Genomic DNA, 14,864 nt, shown 5'->3' on the forward strand with positions numbered 1-14,864 from the left:
GCATTCGCCAGAGCTGGCGGGCAGCCATAAAGACAGGGCTAAATTGTGGCGAGTCGAAGAGACTTAGTAGTTGGCAGGAAAAAAGACAGAGGCGCAAGGGGAGAGCCAACTGTGCAACAGCCCCAACAAACAAATTTCTCTGCAGCACCTGTGGAAGAGCCTGTCACTCCAGAATTGGCCTTTATAGCCACTCCAGGCGCTGCTTCACAAACCACTGACCACCTCCAGGCGCGTATCCATTGTCTCTCGAGATAAGGAGGCCCAAAAGAAAAGAAGAAAAAAAGAAAAAGAATGTATCGTCCTGTAATCTAAGCCTTTCCTCCTCACTATTTACGAACCACCATCTGCGAACTTACTAATCATACCTCCTAAATTCACGTCTAAATCATTAATGTACACTACAAACAGCAAGGATCCCAGCACCGACCCCTGTTGTACGCCATTGGTCACAGACTTCCAATCACAGACAACCCTTGACCATCACCCTCTGCCTCCAGCCACTAAGCCAAGCTGCCAGGATTAAAGATGGCACTGCTCAATTTATCAAAAAAAAGTAACTTCAATCCATGGCAGCACACAACGGACATGTTTGATACTGGGAGAATGTTGCGCTGATTGAAGTCTCATCAGAAGGACAGCATCTCTGACAGTGCTGCACACCCTCCATAATTCTGTGAGGTTTGAGTGCCATCCCTCTCTCCGGCCGTTCCCCCCCCCCCCTCCCTCCCCCCTCCCCATCCCTCCAGACGCTAGTTTAAGACTGTGGGCCACTTCCCTCCTCTCAGCCACTCGCTCCTACCTTGCCCCATCACCACTCATGGCGCGCTTTGCTTCTTCGGGTGGAGCGAGTGGCCAAGAGGAGCGAAGCGGCCTGCGGTCTAGAGCTAGTGACTGGAGAGATGGGGGGGCAAGCGGAAAGCAAGGGGCCAGAGAGTTGGGGGGGGGGATGGAGAATGCGGGGAGGAAGTGGGGGGACACGGGGAGCGAGGGGCCAGAGGGCAGGGGGCACGTGGATGGGGGGGGGGGGGGTGGTGGTGGTGGTAGGGTGGAGCGGGGAGCGACCCGCCTGGAGTGAACGGCCAAGGGGCAAGAGCATTTTCCTGCGCCAGTTAGTCCTGGCAAGACATAGACTGCCCATGCACAGCATCTCGGAGCACAGGAGACTGTTTGTGTCTGTGCGCAGCTTGGAGTGCTCTGATGATGTCAGCGGGCCACTGCGTTGTCAGGAGCCACTTGTTTTTTTTTGGCCAATTACTAAATCATGCAATGTGAGCAAGAAATGTGTCTTTGATTTTTGTTTTTGCTTGAGCAACTTCATATTTTACCTGATTTACTTATTCTGTCGTATGGCTAACTTTTGCTCACATTTTTTTCAAACTTTGTGTCAGAGTGATGATTGAATTATTATCTGATTAATCTGGTCAATCATGTACATTTACATTTGGACTACTAGATTTAAGCATAGAAATAAATATTATCATCTTTTGATGAAATAACAATTTTCAATACAATGGAATAAAAGCAAAATACTGCAGATGCTGGAAATCTGAAATAAAAACAAGAAATGCTGTAAAAACTTAGCAGGTCTGGCAGCATCTATGGAGAGAGAAGCAGAGTTAACATTTCAGGTCAGTGACTCTTCATCAGAACTGGCAAATATTAGAAAAGTGAAAGGTTTTAAGCAAGTAAAGCAGGGGTGGGCAAGAGATAACAAAGGAGAAGGTGTTGATAGGACAAGGTCACAGAGAATAACTGACCAGAAGGTAATGGAGCAAAGGCAAACGGTATGTTAGTGGTGTGGTAAAAGATAAAGCGTTAGTACAGAGAAGGTGTTAATTGACAGAAAAATTAACAGCCCTGGCCCAAGCACAAACATGAAAAAAATAGTGGGTAGGCAGAGTGGAAACAAACTAAATAAACCAGAATAAAATAAACAAATTAAAAAAAAACTAACTAAACGTAAAAATAAAAAAGGGGGGCCCATCATGCTCTGAAATTATTAAACTCAGTGTTCAGTTCGGCAGGCTGTAGCGTGCCTAATCGGTAAATTAGGTGCTGTTCCTTGAGCTAGCGTTGATCACTGGAACGCTGCAGGATTCCCAGGACAGAGATGTGAGCATGAGAGCAGGGGGGAGTGTTGAAATGGCCAGCAACTGGAAATTCGGGGTCATGCTTTCAGACTGAGCTGAGGTGTTCTGCGAAGCAGTCACCCAATCTGCGTTTGGTCTCCCCAATGAGGAGACGACATTGTGAGTAGTGACTATATACTAAATTGAAAGAAGTACAAGTAAATCGCTGCTTCACCTGAAAGGAGTGTTTGGGGCCTGGGATAGTGAGGAGCAAGGAGGTAAATGGCATTCCACCTCCTGCGATTGCAGGGGAAGGTGCTGTTGGAAGGGCATGAGGTGGTGGGGTAATGGAGGAGTGGACCAGGGTGTCACGGAGGGAATGATCCCTTCGGAATGTTGACAGGGGAAGGGAGGGGAAAATGCGTCAGGTAGTGGCATCACACTGGAGGTGGCAGAAATGCCAGAGGATGATCCTTTGGATATGGACGCTGATGGGGTGGAAAGTAAGGACAAGGGGAACCCTGTTGCAGTTCTGGGAGGGAGGAGAAGGGGTGAGGGTCGAGGTGCGGGAAATGGGCCAGACACGGTTGAGGGTCCTGTCAACCACAGTGGGGGGAATCCTTGGTTGAGGGAAAAGGAAGACATATCAGAAGCGCTGTCGTAGAAGTTTGCATCATCAGAGCAGGTGTGTCGGAGACGGAGAAACTGGGAGAATGGACTGGAGTCCTTCCAGGAGGCAGGGTGTGAAGAAGTGTACTCGAGGTAGCTGTGGGAGACGGTGGGCTTATAATGAATATTAGTAGACAGCCTATTCCCAGAGATGGAGACAGAGAAGTCGAGGAAGGGAAGGGAAGTGTCAGAGATGGACCATGTAAAGGTGAGAGAGGGTGGAAATTAGAAGCAAAGTTGATGACGTTTTCCAGTTCCGGGCGGGAGCAGGAAATGGCACCGGTACAGTCATCAATGTACTGGAAAAAAAGTTGGGGGAGGGGGCCTGAGTAGAACTGGAACAAGGAATGTTAGACATATCCCACAAAAAGACCGGCATAACTAGGACCCATGCGGGTACCCATACAACACCTTTTACTTGAAGTGAGTGGAGTTGAAGGAGAAGTTGTTCAATGTGAGAACAAGTTCAGCCAGGTGGAGGAAGGTGGTGTTGGAAGGGGACTGGTTGGGCCTCTGTTCAAGGAAGAAGCGGAGAGCCCTCAAACTGTCCTGGTGGAGGATCGAGGTGTAGAGAGATTGGACGTCCATAGTGAAGAGGAGGCAGTTAGGGCTAGGAAACTGGAAATTGTCAAAATGACGTAGGGCATCAGAAGAGTCACGGATGTAGGTGGGAAGAGATTGGACTAGGGGAGAAAAGATAGAGTCAAGATGGGAAGAAATAAGTTCAGTGGGGCAGGAACAGGCTGAAACAATGGGTCTGCTGGGACAGTCCTATTTATGGATTTTGGGAAGGAGGTAGAAGCAGGCTGTCCAGGGTTGTGGGACTGTGAGGTTGGAAGCTGTAGAGGGAAGATCTCCAGAAGAGGTGAGGTCAGTGACAGTCCTATGGACAGTCGCCTGATGTTCGGTGGTGGGGTCATGGTCCAGGGGGAAGTAGGAAGAAGTGTCTGAGAGTTGGCGTTGAGCCTCTGCAAGATAAAGGTCGGTATGCCAGGCAACAACAGCACCTCCCTTGTCTGCAGTTTTGATGTCAATGTCGGGGTTAAACCTGAGAGAATGGAGTGCGGCAAGTTCAGAAGGGGGCAGGTTAGAGTGAGTGAGGGGGGCAGAGAAATTGAGACGGCCGATGTCTCGCCGACAGTTTTCAATGAAAAGATCAAGAGCGGGTCAGAGACCAGAGGGAGGGGTCTAGGTAGATGGAGAATGCTGGAGGTGGGTGAATGGGTCTGCTGGTTGGGGGGAGGACTCCTGGTCAAAGAAGTGAGCCCAGAGGTGAAGGTGATGGAAGAAGAGCTCAACGTCATGCCAAGCGCGAAATTCATTGAGGTGGGGACATAAGGGGATAAAATTGAGTCCTTTGCTGAGTACAGAATATTCAGCGTCAGAGAGGGGGAGGTCAGAGGGTATAGTGAATACACGGCAAGGGGTCAGATCAGAAGGGGTGGGGTCAGAGGGAAGTGAAGGGGAAGAAGGATCTTGTGGGGCATTAGTCCCCATCAGCTGCTGGATCATGCGTTCCTTAACACCTGAAGGAAGAAAAAAGTTTTTTGTTGATGCGTTGTATAAGACGAAGGATGAAATGAAACTGCGGAGTAGAGCAGCTTTAATATAAGGTGAGGCAGTGCTTCTGGAGAGCGAGGTCCAGTGTGTACATGTGGTGGCACATGGCACTGAGTGTGGATCTCAGGATGCAGCAAGAACAGCATTCCAAGGATCGTTGTATTTCTGGGTGGTTCAAAACATGAAGAATGAAACTTCAGTTGAAATCTACGTGGAGTAAGTCAGAGCCGGAGACAGTCACTGAGGAAGGAGATGTGGCTGTGAAAACGAGTTTTGGTAGACACTTTATCAAACACCAGGAGGGAAATAGAAAGCAATGAAGGTGAACAAGGTAAAAGAGACAAACGAAAATCCCGTTGGAGAGAAGAGCAGAACTTCTTCGAGGTAGGCATTCCTGGAAGAGAAGTGGCAGTGAATTAAGCGCTAAAATAAAAGCAAAATACTGCAGATGCTGGAAATCTGAAATAATGAACAAGAAATGCTGTAAGTACTCAGGTCTGGCAGCATCTGTGGAGAGAGAAGCAAAGTTAACGTTTCAGGTCAGTGACCCTTCATCAGAACTAGTCAGTTCTGGTCAGTTATTCTCTGTGACCTTGTCCTATCAACACTTCTTTTGTTATCTCTTGCCCTCACCCCCGCTTTACTTAAAAGCTTTCACATTTTTAATATTTGCCAGTTCTGATGAAGAGTCACTGACCTGAAACGTTAACTCTGCTTCTCTCTCCACAGATGCTGCCAGACCTGCTGAGCTTTTCCAGCATTTCTTGTTTTTATTTCAATACAATGGAACCTGGATTATCCATGGTAGAGGAGAAAGCTTGTCTCCGACACTATCTGGTGGATAATGGAAATTGGGGCATAATTAAGAGCTTAGTTTGAAACTGATTCGAGCTCCTGATTTTTGTTATTTAATCAGATTTCCAGGCTGTGCAGATAAGAGCCATATAATTCCATTTAAAATAATTAAATACATAGAGATTTATGAAGTTTACTGGCAGTCAAAATCCTGCTGGTGGTCTGGATGGTGATTTCACTGAGATTTTTTAGGATTTTGAAAGGAATTGAACGGTAGTTAGAGAGAAACTGCTTTCTCGAGCAGGGAAGTCACAAGAGGCCATAACTTTAAAATCAGAGCCAAGCTATTCAGGAGTGAAATTAGAAAACACTCATTTACAAAAAGGCTGGTAAAAGTGTGGAAATCTCTCCCACAAAAAGCAATTAAATTCAGTAATTTTAATCTGCAATTGATAGAGTTTTGCTGGACAAGGGTGTGAAAGGATAAGGAGCCAAGGCAGGTGGTTAGAGTTAAGATACAGATCAGCCATGATATCATTGAATGACAGAACTGGCTTGAGGCATTGAAGGGACTACTCTTGTTCTTATGAAAAGCCCTGAATCTACACCAGACTCTTTCCCTGAGGCAAATTTGCATGGATAGTAACTTCATGGTACTGGATATCCAGGTAGTTATACTGCTGGATCAAGAACAAGGGTGGCACAGTGGCGCAGTGGTTAGCACCGCAGCCTCACAGCTCCAGGGACCCGGGTTCGATTCCTGGTACTGCCTGTGTGGAGTTTGCAAGTCCTCCCTGTGTCTGCGTGGGTTTTCTCCGGGTGCTCCGGTTTCCTCCTACAAGCCAAAAGACTTGCAGGTTGATAGGTAAATTGGCCATTATAAATTGTCACTAGTATAGGTAGGTGGTAGGGAAATATAGGAACAGGTGGGGATGTTTGGTAGGAATATGGGATTAGTGTAGGATTAGTATAAATGGGTGGCTGATGTTCGGCACAGACTCGGTGGGCCGAAGGGCCTGTTTCAGTGCTGTATCTCTAATCTAATCTAATCTAAATCTGCGACAAGTCAGTTAAAAATGTTCAATTGCATTTTTGCTCCTCTAGTTTAAAAAATGCATCTTCTCCCAACTGGCATGAAAATGGAAATAATTAAGACCAAAGATAATGGGAGTGTGAGTATGCACTGTTCCACTGTGGTGAGCAAAAATGATTGAATTGCAGTCAAGTTAATACGGGAAGGCAGTGGCATAGTGGTAATGTCACTGAACAAGTAATCTAGAGGCCGAGGCAAATGCTCCAGGGGCAAGGGTTCGAATCCCACCAGGGCAGATGGTGAAATTTGAATTCAATTAATAAATTTGGAATGAAAAAACTGGTCTAATGGTGACCATTAAACCATTGTTGATTGTTGTAACAACCCATCTGGTTCACTAATGTCCTTTAGGAAAGGAAATCTGCCATCCTCACCTGGTCTGGACTCCAGACCCACAGCAATGTGGCTGACTTAAATGCCACTCAGTTGCATCAAACCATAAGAAAATGAATGTAACCGGACGGAGAACCCAACATAGGCACTGAAACAACAACAGCAAACCTAGCCTTGTCAACCCTGCAACATCCTCCTTACTAACATCTGGGGGCTTGTGTCAAAATTGGGAGAGCTGTCCCACAGACTAGTCGAGCAACAGCCTGACAGTCATACTCATGGAATCATGCCTTACAATGTCCCAGACATCATGATCTCTGGGTATGTCCTGTCCCACTGGCAGGACAGACCCACCAGAGGTGGCAGCACAATGGTACACAATCGGGAGGGAGTTTCCCTGTGAATGCTCAATATTGACTCTGGATCCCATGAAGTCTCATGGCATCAGGTCAAACATGGGCAAGGAAATCTGTTGATTACCACCTACTGCCTCTATATTGAACAGCAATTGGAAGAAGCACTGAGGGTGGCAAGGGCACAGAATGTACTCTGGGTGGGGGATTTCAATATCCATCACTAAGAGTAGCTCGGTAGCACCACTACTGACTGAGCTGACCGAGTCCTAAAGGACATAGCTGCTAGACTGGGTCTGCAGCAGGTGGTGAATGATTCAACAAAGAGGGAAAAACCTATTTGACCTTGTCCTCACTAATCTATCTGTTGCAGATGCATCTGTCGATGACAGTATTGGTAGGAGTGATCACTGCACAGTCCTTATAGAGACAAAGTCCCGTCTTTGCATTGAGGATACCCACCATCATGTGTGGCACTACCTGTAGGTTAAATTTTGAACAGATCTAGCAACTCAAAACTGGGCATCCATGAGGCACTGTGGGCCATCAGCAGCAACAGAATTCTATTCTACCACAATCTGTAACCTCATGGCCCAGCATATCCCCCATTCTATTATTGCCATCATGCCAGGGAACAAACCCTGGTTCAATGAGGAGTACAGGAGAGCATGCTAGGAGCAGCATCTGGCATACATAAAAATGAGACACCAATGTCTGATTGGTGAAGCTACAATACAGGACTGCATCCATGCCAAAAAGTGGAAGCAGCATGCCATAGACAGTGCTGAGCAATCCCACAACCAATGGAACAGATCTGAGCTCTGCAATCCTGCCACATCCAGTCATGAATGGTGGTGGACAGTTAAAAAAACTAACAGGAAGAGGAGGCTCCACAAATATCCCCATCCTCAACAATGGAGGAGTCGACCACATCCGTGCAAAAGACAAGGCTGAAGCATTTGCATCCATCTTCAGCCAGAATTGCCAAATGGATGATCCATCTCAGCCTCCTCCTGAGGTCCCCAGTATCATAGATGCCAGTCTTCTGCCAATCTGATTCAATCCATGTGATATCAACAAACGGCTGAAGGCACTGGATACTGCAAATGCTGTGGGCCCTGACAACATTCCAGCAATAGTACTGAAGACTTGTGCTCTAGAACTAGCCACACCACTAGCCAAGCTGTTCCACTACAGCTACAACACTGGTATCTACCTGACAATGTGGAAAATTGCCCAGGTATGTCCTGTACACACAAAGCAGGACAAATGCAACTTGGCCAATTACCACCTCATCAGTCTTCTCTCGATCATCAGCAAAGTGATGGAAGGTGGTGTCGACAGTGTGATCAAGCGGTACTTGCTCAGCCATAACGTCACGGACGCTGAGTTTGGATTCTGCTAGGGCCACTCAGTTCCTGACCGCATTACACTCTTGGTTCAAACATGGACCCAAGAGTTGAATTCCAGAGGTGAGGTGAGAGTGGCTGCCCTTGACATCAAGGAGCCCTAGCAAAACTGGAGTCTATGTGAATCGGGGAAAACTCTCTGCTGGTTGGAGTCATACCTACCGCAAAGGAAGATGGTTGTGTTTGTTGGAGGTCTATCATCTCGGTCCCAGGACATCACTGCAGGAGTTCCTCAGGGTCGTGTCCTAGGCCCAACCATCTTCAGCTGTTTCATCAATGACCTTCTCTCAATCATAAGGTCTGAAGTGGGGATGTTTGCTGATGATTGCACAATGTTCTGCACCATTTGCAAGTCCTCGTACTGAAACATACCATGTCCATGTACAGCAAGACCTGGACAACATCCAGGCTTGGGCTGATAAGTGGCAAGTAGCATTCGCGCCACGCAAGTGCCAGGCAATGACCACCTCAAACGAGAGAATCTAACCATCTCCACTTGATGTTCAATGGCATTACCATCACTGAATCCCCCACTATCAACATCCTAGGGGTTACCATTGACCAGAAACTCATCTGGACTAGCCACATCAATACTATGACTACAAGAGCAAGTCAGAGGCTCAGAATTCTGCAGCAAGTAACTCACCTCCTGTCTCCCCAATGCCTGATCAGTATGGCATAAATGGCGGAAAATCAGTGTATCACGTGAAGCTTTGTATGTATGTGTGTGTGTGTATATATAGTTACGACCAGGTGAGAAAGAGGTCTAGGGTTCCCTTTCAGCTTTCACCTGGTCTTCCTGTAACATGGTTTAATTTTAAACACACCCTGTTTTTAGCTCCCCCTTGGTGAATCCTTGTTTACTGCTTTCCAATTATAAGGCAAAGAAACCAGCTCAAACAGGCTTTCTTAGGTTTAAAGAAAAAAAGTTGAAATTGATTAAACTTGAACTCTAATTCGGTTAACACCCCATGCTAGCATGCATATGCGATACGCACATGCAAATAGAAACAGAAAAGAGCAGAAGAAAAATAAAGTGGCAAGGTTTGAGGCAATATCTGAAGACTTTTTGTTACGGTTCTTCAAGCTCACTGTTGAGTCTTTGATTGTAGGTAGATCTTGCTTTTCATTGGGACCCAGTATTATTCTTAAACCTTGTTCGCTGTAGGAGACTTTTTTCTCTCTTGGGGCTCATGTGTCTTCATTGGATTCAGAGGCTTCTGAGAAAGAGATGGAAGCAGGCAGATAAGAGAGAGATTTTCTCAGTCCAGGAGCAAACAGACATTCTGCCCAAATTGCTTGTACAAATTCAAAAGCAGGTTAGTCATGTGACTAGCTGGTTTGGCCTTGTCCGTTTGTGTATTCGGCCATCTTAGCAGCCAGTCTGGAATGTGAGCTCTCCCACCTTCAATGTCTGGTGATCAAAAGTCCATTGTGGGTTGAATGTGTCAGGGAATGGCTGCTTTGTCCTTCCAAACACTGTCTGTTAATATGCAAATGACTTTTCCAGCCATGGCTGATCTGTTCACCAAGTCCTTTCTTCACTGCAGTAACAGTTTAAAATCAATGTTCATGACAAAATTAATGTGCCTCATTCTTGGCTGGTGGGGGGCCTAGCATGACGGTGTGTAATATACATTGTCACCATATATAACATAAATGAGCATTTACTGCCTATTAACCTTATTGTATTTGATTTTTAGTACTATTCTGTTCCACTCAGTTTCACTTTTGGAGAGAAATGTTTCAGTCAGAATCTACAGTGTGCTGGCATATTAGTGATTTCTAACTTCCATTTATTTACAGCCACAGCAAAGAAAAAAAAATTGGTGAAATAATCCTATCGTTAAAGATCTATAATCTTTCATGTTGAACTTTTTTTCTGTCTAGTCTAAACGGAGGTCCCAAGGGCTGTCTCTGGACCCTATTTACCACTGTCTGAATCGGACTATACTCTACCAGCTATCGAGACCACATAAGACTGTTCCACAGCAAGTCGCTCTTTTAGACTCTTTAAGGGTCCTGACAATCAACCGCACGCTTATTCTAGGACCTGGCAATCATGATCAAGAATTCATTGGCTGCCTGGCTCATTGCTTAATTAGTCTCTATGTCGGAAGGTAAGTCTTGAAAAATTATTTTTGCAAACTTTCATAGTCAAAGAAGCTGACATAATCTAATACAGGGCAGCGTTATTGAACAAAAACTCTTCGTTCATAAAAATTTTCTTATATCTTTGTTTCTATGTCAAGCATGTAGATTATTTTCTGCTAACTTAGTACATGATGCATGAATGTCATCAAACCACAACTACAATTTATTATGCTAGGACTTTCTGATATATGCAATCATTTAAATATGATAGTTTTCGCATGTGAGGGGAATTGGCTTTAAAATATGTTTCTGATGAGTTGACTACTGGAGAGTCCCCTGTCTTGAAGTTCATGGGATTAAAGGGTAGTGACAGCATGGATATGAAATAGGCTAAGAGACAGACAGGAGAGAGTAGTAGTGAGCTGTTGATTTTCACTGGAGTGAATTGTGCAGTGGTTTCCCAGGTGTTGGTATTCGGTCTCTTTCTGACCTGGACTTTGGTATCAGGGCATAGTTTACTGATGATATAAAAATTGGAAGTGTCGTAAACAATAAAGAGAATATTAGCAAACATCAGGAGGATGTCGATAGAGTGGTGAAATGGAGGAGAAGCGATATAAACTAAATTACAATATATCTCATATTTTGTTTAACTCATAGTTTCCCTAACTTATAATGATAATAGGTCTATTCTGGTTCCAGACATCTCTCGGATTCCCTGCCATGTGATAAATATTTCCAGGGAACAGACATAGACAACCACAGATCCATTAATCTCACTTCCATTCTGTGTCAAATTATGGGATTGGTTAGTAGGAGTCAACCTGAGGTTTTTCTGTACAATAACAACCTAGTAAACAGCAGTCAACATGAATTTATATGACAAATACCTTGCCTGACCAAGCTCCTCGGCGTCTTTGAGACAATGAGGCAATTAGGGGTGGGCAATAAATGCTGGCCCAGCCAGCGATGCTGTTGAATCTCAGTTTTTATGATCTCGTGGGTTACACGAAAAGAGACGAAGTCCGACTGTAGCTTTAATAAACTTTATTGTAGTACTTAGTGGTTACATCATCAGCAAAGCGAACAACAACACCTGGGCTCTCCTCCCTCTTCCTCTGTGCTGGAGGAGGGATTTCAAGCCTTTCTTATAGTTCTTCTTACAAATCAGTGACACCCCCTCTTTATGTTCCTAATTGGTTTACAAACTTTGCAGTTTCTTGGTGTCAGGGCCTTATTGGGGTACTGCTTTGTCACCCTCTCCTCCAGCAGTTTCGTGTTCCCCTATCTCCTTGGAACGTTGGGCTGATTGTTGTACAATAGGCTACTCTTCGGCAGCTGCAGCTGTCCTGTTAGTTTTTGCTTGTTAGTCTATTTCTACTGATAAGCTGTCTGTGCAGCCCTGAAGCTATGAAGTTATTTCTGATAAGCTGTCTGTGCAGCTCCAAAGTTAGTTTGTTAGTAATACATGATTGATTAATTATTTCATCTTAAATGTCCCCATATTATTCTGTTCTCGAAAATTCTGATCTCACAGTCCCCCCTTTGATTCTTCAAAACACTTTTAAGAATCATTCCCTTGATCCCACCTAGGTGCCTTTAATGATCTCTACTTGTTTAGAAACAGCCTTCAACACCCGGAGGAGTCACACTCAATACGTTGCCTGCTTGTGCCACAGGAGGGGCCCAGAACTCTGTAAAATCATAAGTTTTGCAGGGTCTTCAGTTACTTGTTTACAACAGCACTTAATAAGCAAAAACATCAAATACAGAATTACAACTATAAACTAGAAATAAGACCAAACCCTGTACCACTGAAGTCCCTATCCAACTGGTCGCCCAACCCCATAAGGTGGAAGCTGGGGGTTGTTTTAGCTTTTCCACCTCCTTTCAGATGTGTGCTGCCAGATCGGAAATTTCTTCGGAGCTATCTGGAATGTAAGTACAGCACTCTGGTCCTATCAGGGCACATGTACCCCCCTTTTCTGCTAGGACAATATCTAAGGCCATTCGGTTCTGGAGTGCTACGGTGCGGATAGCTACCATTTCTGCATTTATTTTATCAAGGGCTTCGGCGGTGTCATTGGCCACTTTTTCTAGGACCGAAGCAATATTGATTGATTCTCTGGCTATCTTACCTGTCCCGTACTACGGGAACATGATCGAGAAAAATCTCTGTCTCTGTGATAGCTCGTTTCCTTCTTTGTCCCTGAGGTGGCTTACACAGAGAGGTCAAATGATGGATATAAGGTGTAACATGATCCTGTCTGGAATTTCGGTAACCAGGGATAGGCTTTGTTGCTGCAAATAAAGTAAGTATCGTTGTAGGCAATGGGATTTCTAGCTGTTTCGGGGTCCACTCGCCAGGTGGCATCCCGATCCTTTAGTTCCTCAAGGTCCTCCAGGAGAATAGATTTAGCGCCTGGAGTCACATTGAAATAGTGGGAGCAGTTACTTCGTCCCACTTCTCTTTCCCCCCCCCCCTTTTGGTCTCTAACCAGGCATATGAATCCCTGTGGTCTTCCCACGCCTGAGGTGTTAGTAAGGACCAAGAACGGAGGTTCTTGGGTCCGATTGTAATGGGGCCGGTACCACCCCATGAAGGCCCGTCTGTTCCGTGACCCTTTTGCGATCCATTCCGCCGTCTCTGATGCATTAAACGGAATGGGACGTAAGGGGATGCCTCCCCTGGAGTTGATAGGCACGTGTGCACATATCCAACAGCGGGAGAGGTTAGCTTCTTTGGCCTAAGTATAGGTCATGTAAAGGAAAGAGTTAACATGTAATTCTCTGGACACTCGATTAGTTTCTCCATGTGGACAGGTTTGGTTAGACAAAAATGAGCAACTACTTAAAATATATGCAAAAAAGATAATACAAATTTTAAACATGGCAGCAATTATTCGGTGTTTAATCACAGGTCGCTCGTTTTACGTGAGAGGCGTGTATCCAGGCTTTCTTTCCTTCGACTTTAACTGCTGCCTGGGTTGTCAGTAGCACTTGGAAAGGTCCCTCCCACTTGGCGCCCAAAGGTTCTTTGTGTATTTTCTTCACGTAGACCCAGATTCCTGGGACGATGTCGTGCCCTCCTTCTGGTGGGTCACCCCAAGCTGCCGATACCTGCGAGGAAGCAGAACTGATAGCATTTGTTAAGTTCTTGCAATATTCTAGTAAAGTGTCACTCATCAAGTGACAATCAGCTTTACGTAGATCAATTGATCCCGGCAAAGACATGGGTCTTCCTGTTATTACTTCAAATGGGCTCAGGCCTGTAGTTCTGTTCGGGGTCGCTCTAATACTACACAGAACTATCGGCAATGCCTGAGGCCACTTTAATCCTTCCTGGTGATACTTGGATAGTCGCTGTTTTAGCGTCTAATTCATTCGTTCCACTTGACCTGATGACTATGGGTGATGAGGACAGTGTAAATCCCACGTAATGTTTAGTAGTCGACTGACTTCCTGACAAACCGCGCCTGTGAAATGAGTTCCTTGATCAGAGTCAATGCTGACCGGTACTCCCCATCTGGGGATGTAATCCTTACACAGGACCTTCGCGGTGTGATTGGCCGTGGCTTTTCTGGCTGGGACAGCTTCTACCCATCTAGAAAATTTGTCAACAATGACTAAAATGCCGGTGTATCCCTGGCAAGGTGGGAGAGTGATGTAGTCAACTTGTAAGCACTGGAATGGGCCGGCTGGAGCAGGGGCTTTTAGTTGAGGCATTATTGTAGTGGGTCCTGGATTGTTTTTCTGACAGACCACACAGCGGTCAGCCACCAGCTGTGCATGTTTTTTAAACCCTCGACCCCACCAGCTTTTCTGGAACCGTGTTGTCATCTGTTTCGGGGCCAGGTGTCCCCAGGAGTGAATTTGTTGGGCTAAAAAGGGCATCAGCGCCTGTGGTGCGACAGGTTTCTTGGTGTCCCTTTGCCTCCAGATGCCATCGTCACATGACTTAATCCCTGCTTCCATCCAGGTCCATTTTTCATCTTTGGAGCATTCACTCTGCATCACTTGTAGGTCTTGTGTCAGACGGGACGCATTCAGTTCACATATTTGCATCCGGGGGATCACCCTGCGAGGCGGCTTCCTTGGCTGTCTTGTCGGCTCGGGCATTCCCTTTTGCTTCTATAGTGTTGTCTTTCATATGGGCTTTACATTTCAAAATAGATACCTTTTGTGGCAATTGCATCGCCTCTAGCAAGTCTGGAACTACTTTCCCATTTCGAATAGGTGTACCAGCTGCGGTGAGAAATCCTCTTTTGCGCCACAACAGACCAAAGTCGTGAGCGACTCCAAAAGCATACCATGAGTCTGTGTAAATATTAGCTGTTTTCCCTTCTGCTATTCGACATGCTTCCGACAGGGCTCGCAGTTCGGCTTGTTGGGCCGACGTTCCTGGAGACAGGCATCCCACTTTCACAACTTCATGTTGAGTTGTAACTGCCCATCCTGCTTTCCGTATACCGTTGTCAACAAAGGAGGA

General features: G+C 45.7%; 1 protein-coding gene across 1 annotated transcript in view; it reads left to right on the plus strand.

The window, feature by feature from the left end:
* wdfy3 (WD repeat and FYVE domain containing 3) overlaps positions 1-14,864 on the plus strand; it is a 498,547-nt gene that overhangs the window by 340,540 nt on the left and 143,143 nt on the right. The window contains exon 37 of the mRNA XM_068038896.1: positions 10,172-10,401. Coding sequence (XP_067894997.1) covers positions 10,172-10,401 — 230 coding nt within the window. The remainder of the gene's footprint in view (positions 1-10,171; positions 10,402-14,864) is intronic.

The sequence above is a fragment of the Heterodontus francisci genome, chromosome 1 (assembly GCF_036365525.1).
Source record: "Heterodontus francisci isolate sHetFra1 chromosome 1, sHetFra1.hap1, whole genome shotgun sequence".
NCBI classification, from domain to species: domain Eukaryota; kingdom Metazoa; phylum Chordata; class Chondrichthyes; order Heterodontiformes; family Heterodontidae; genus Heterodontus; species Heterodontus francisci.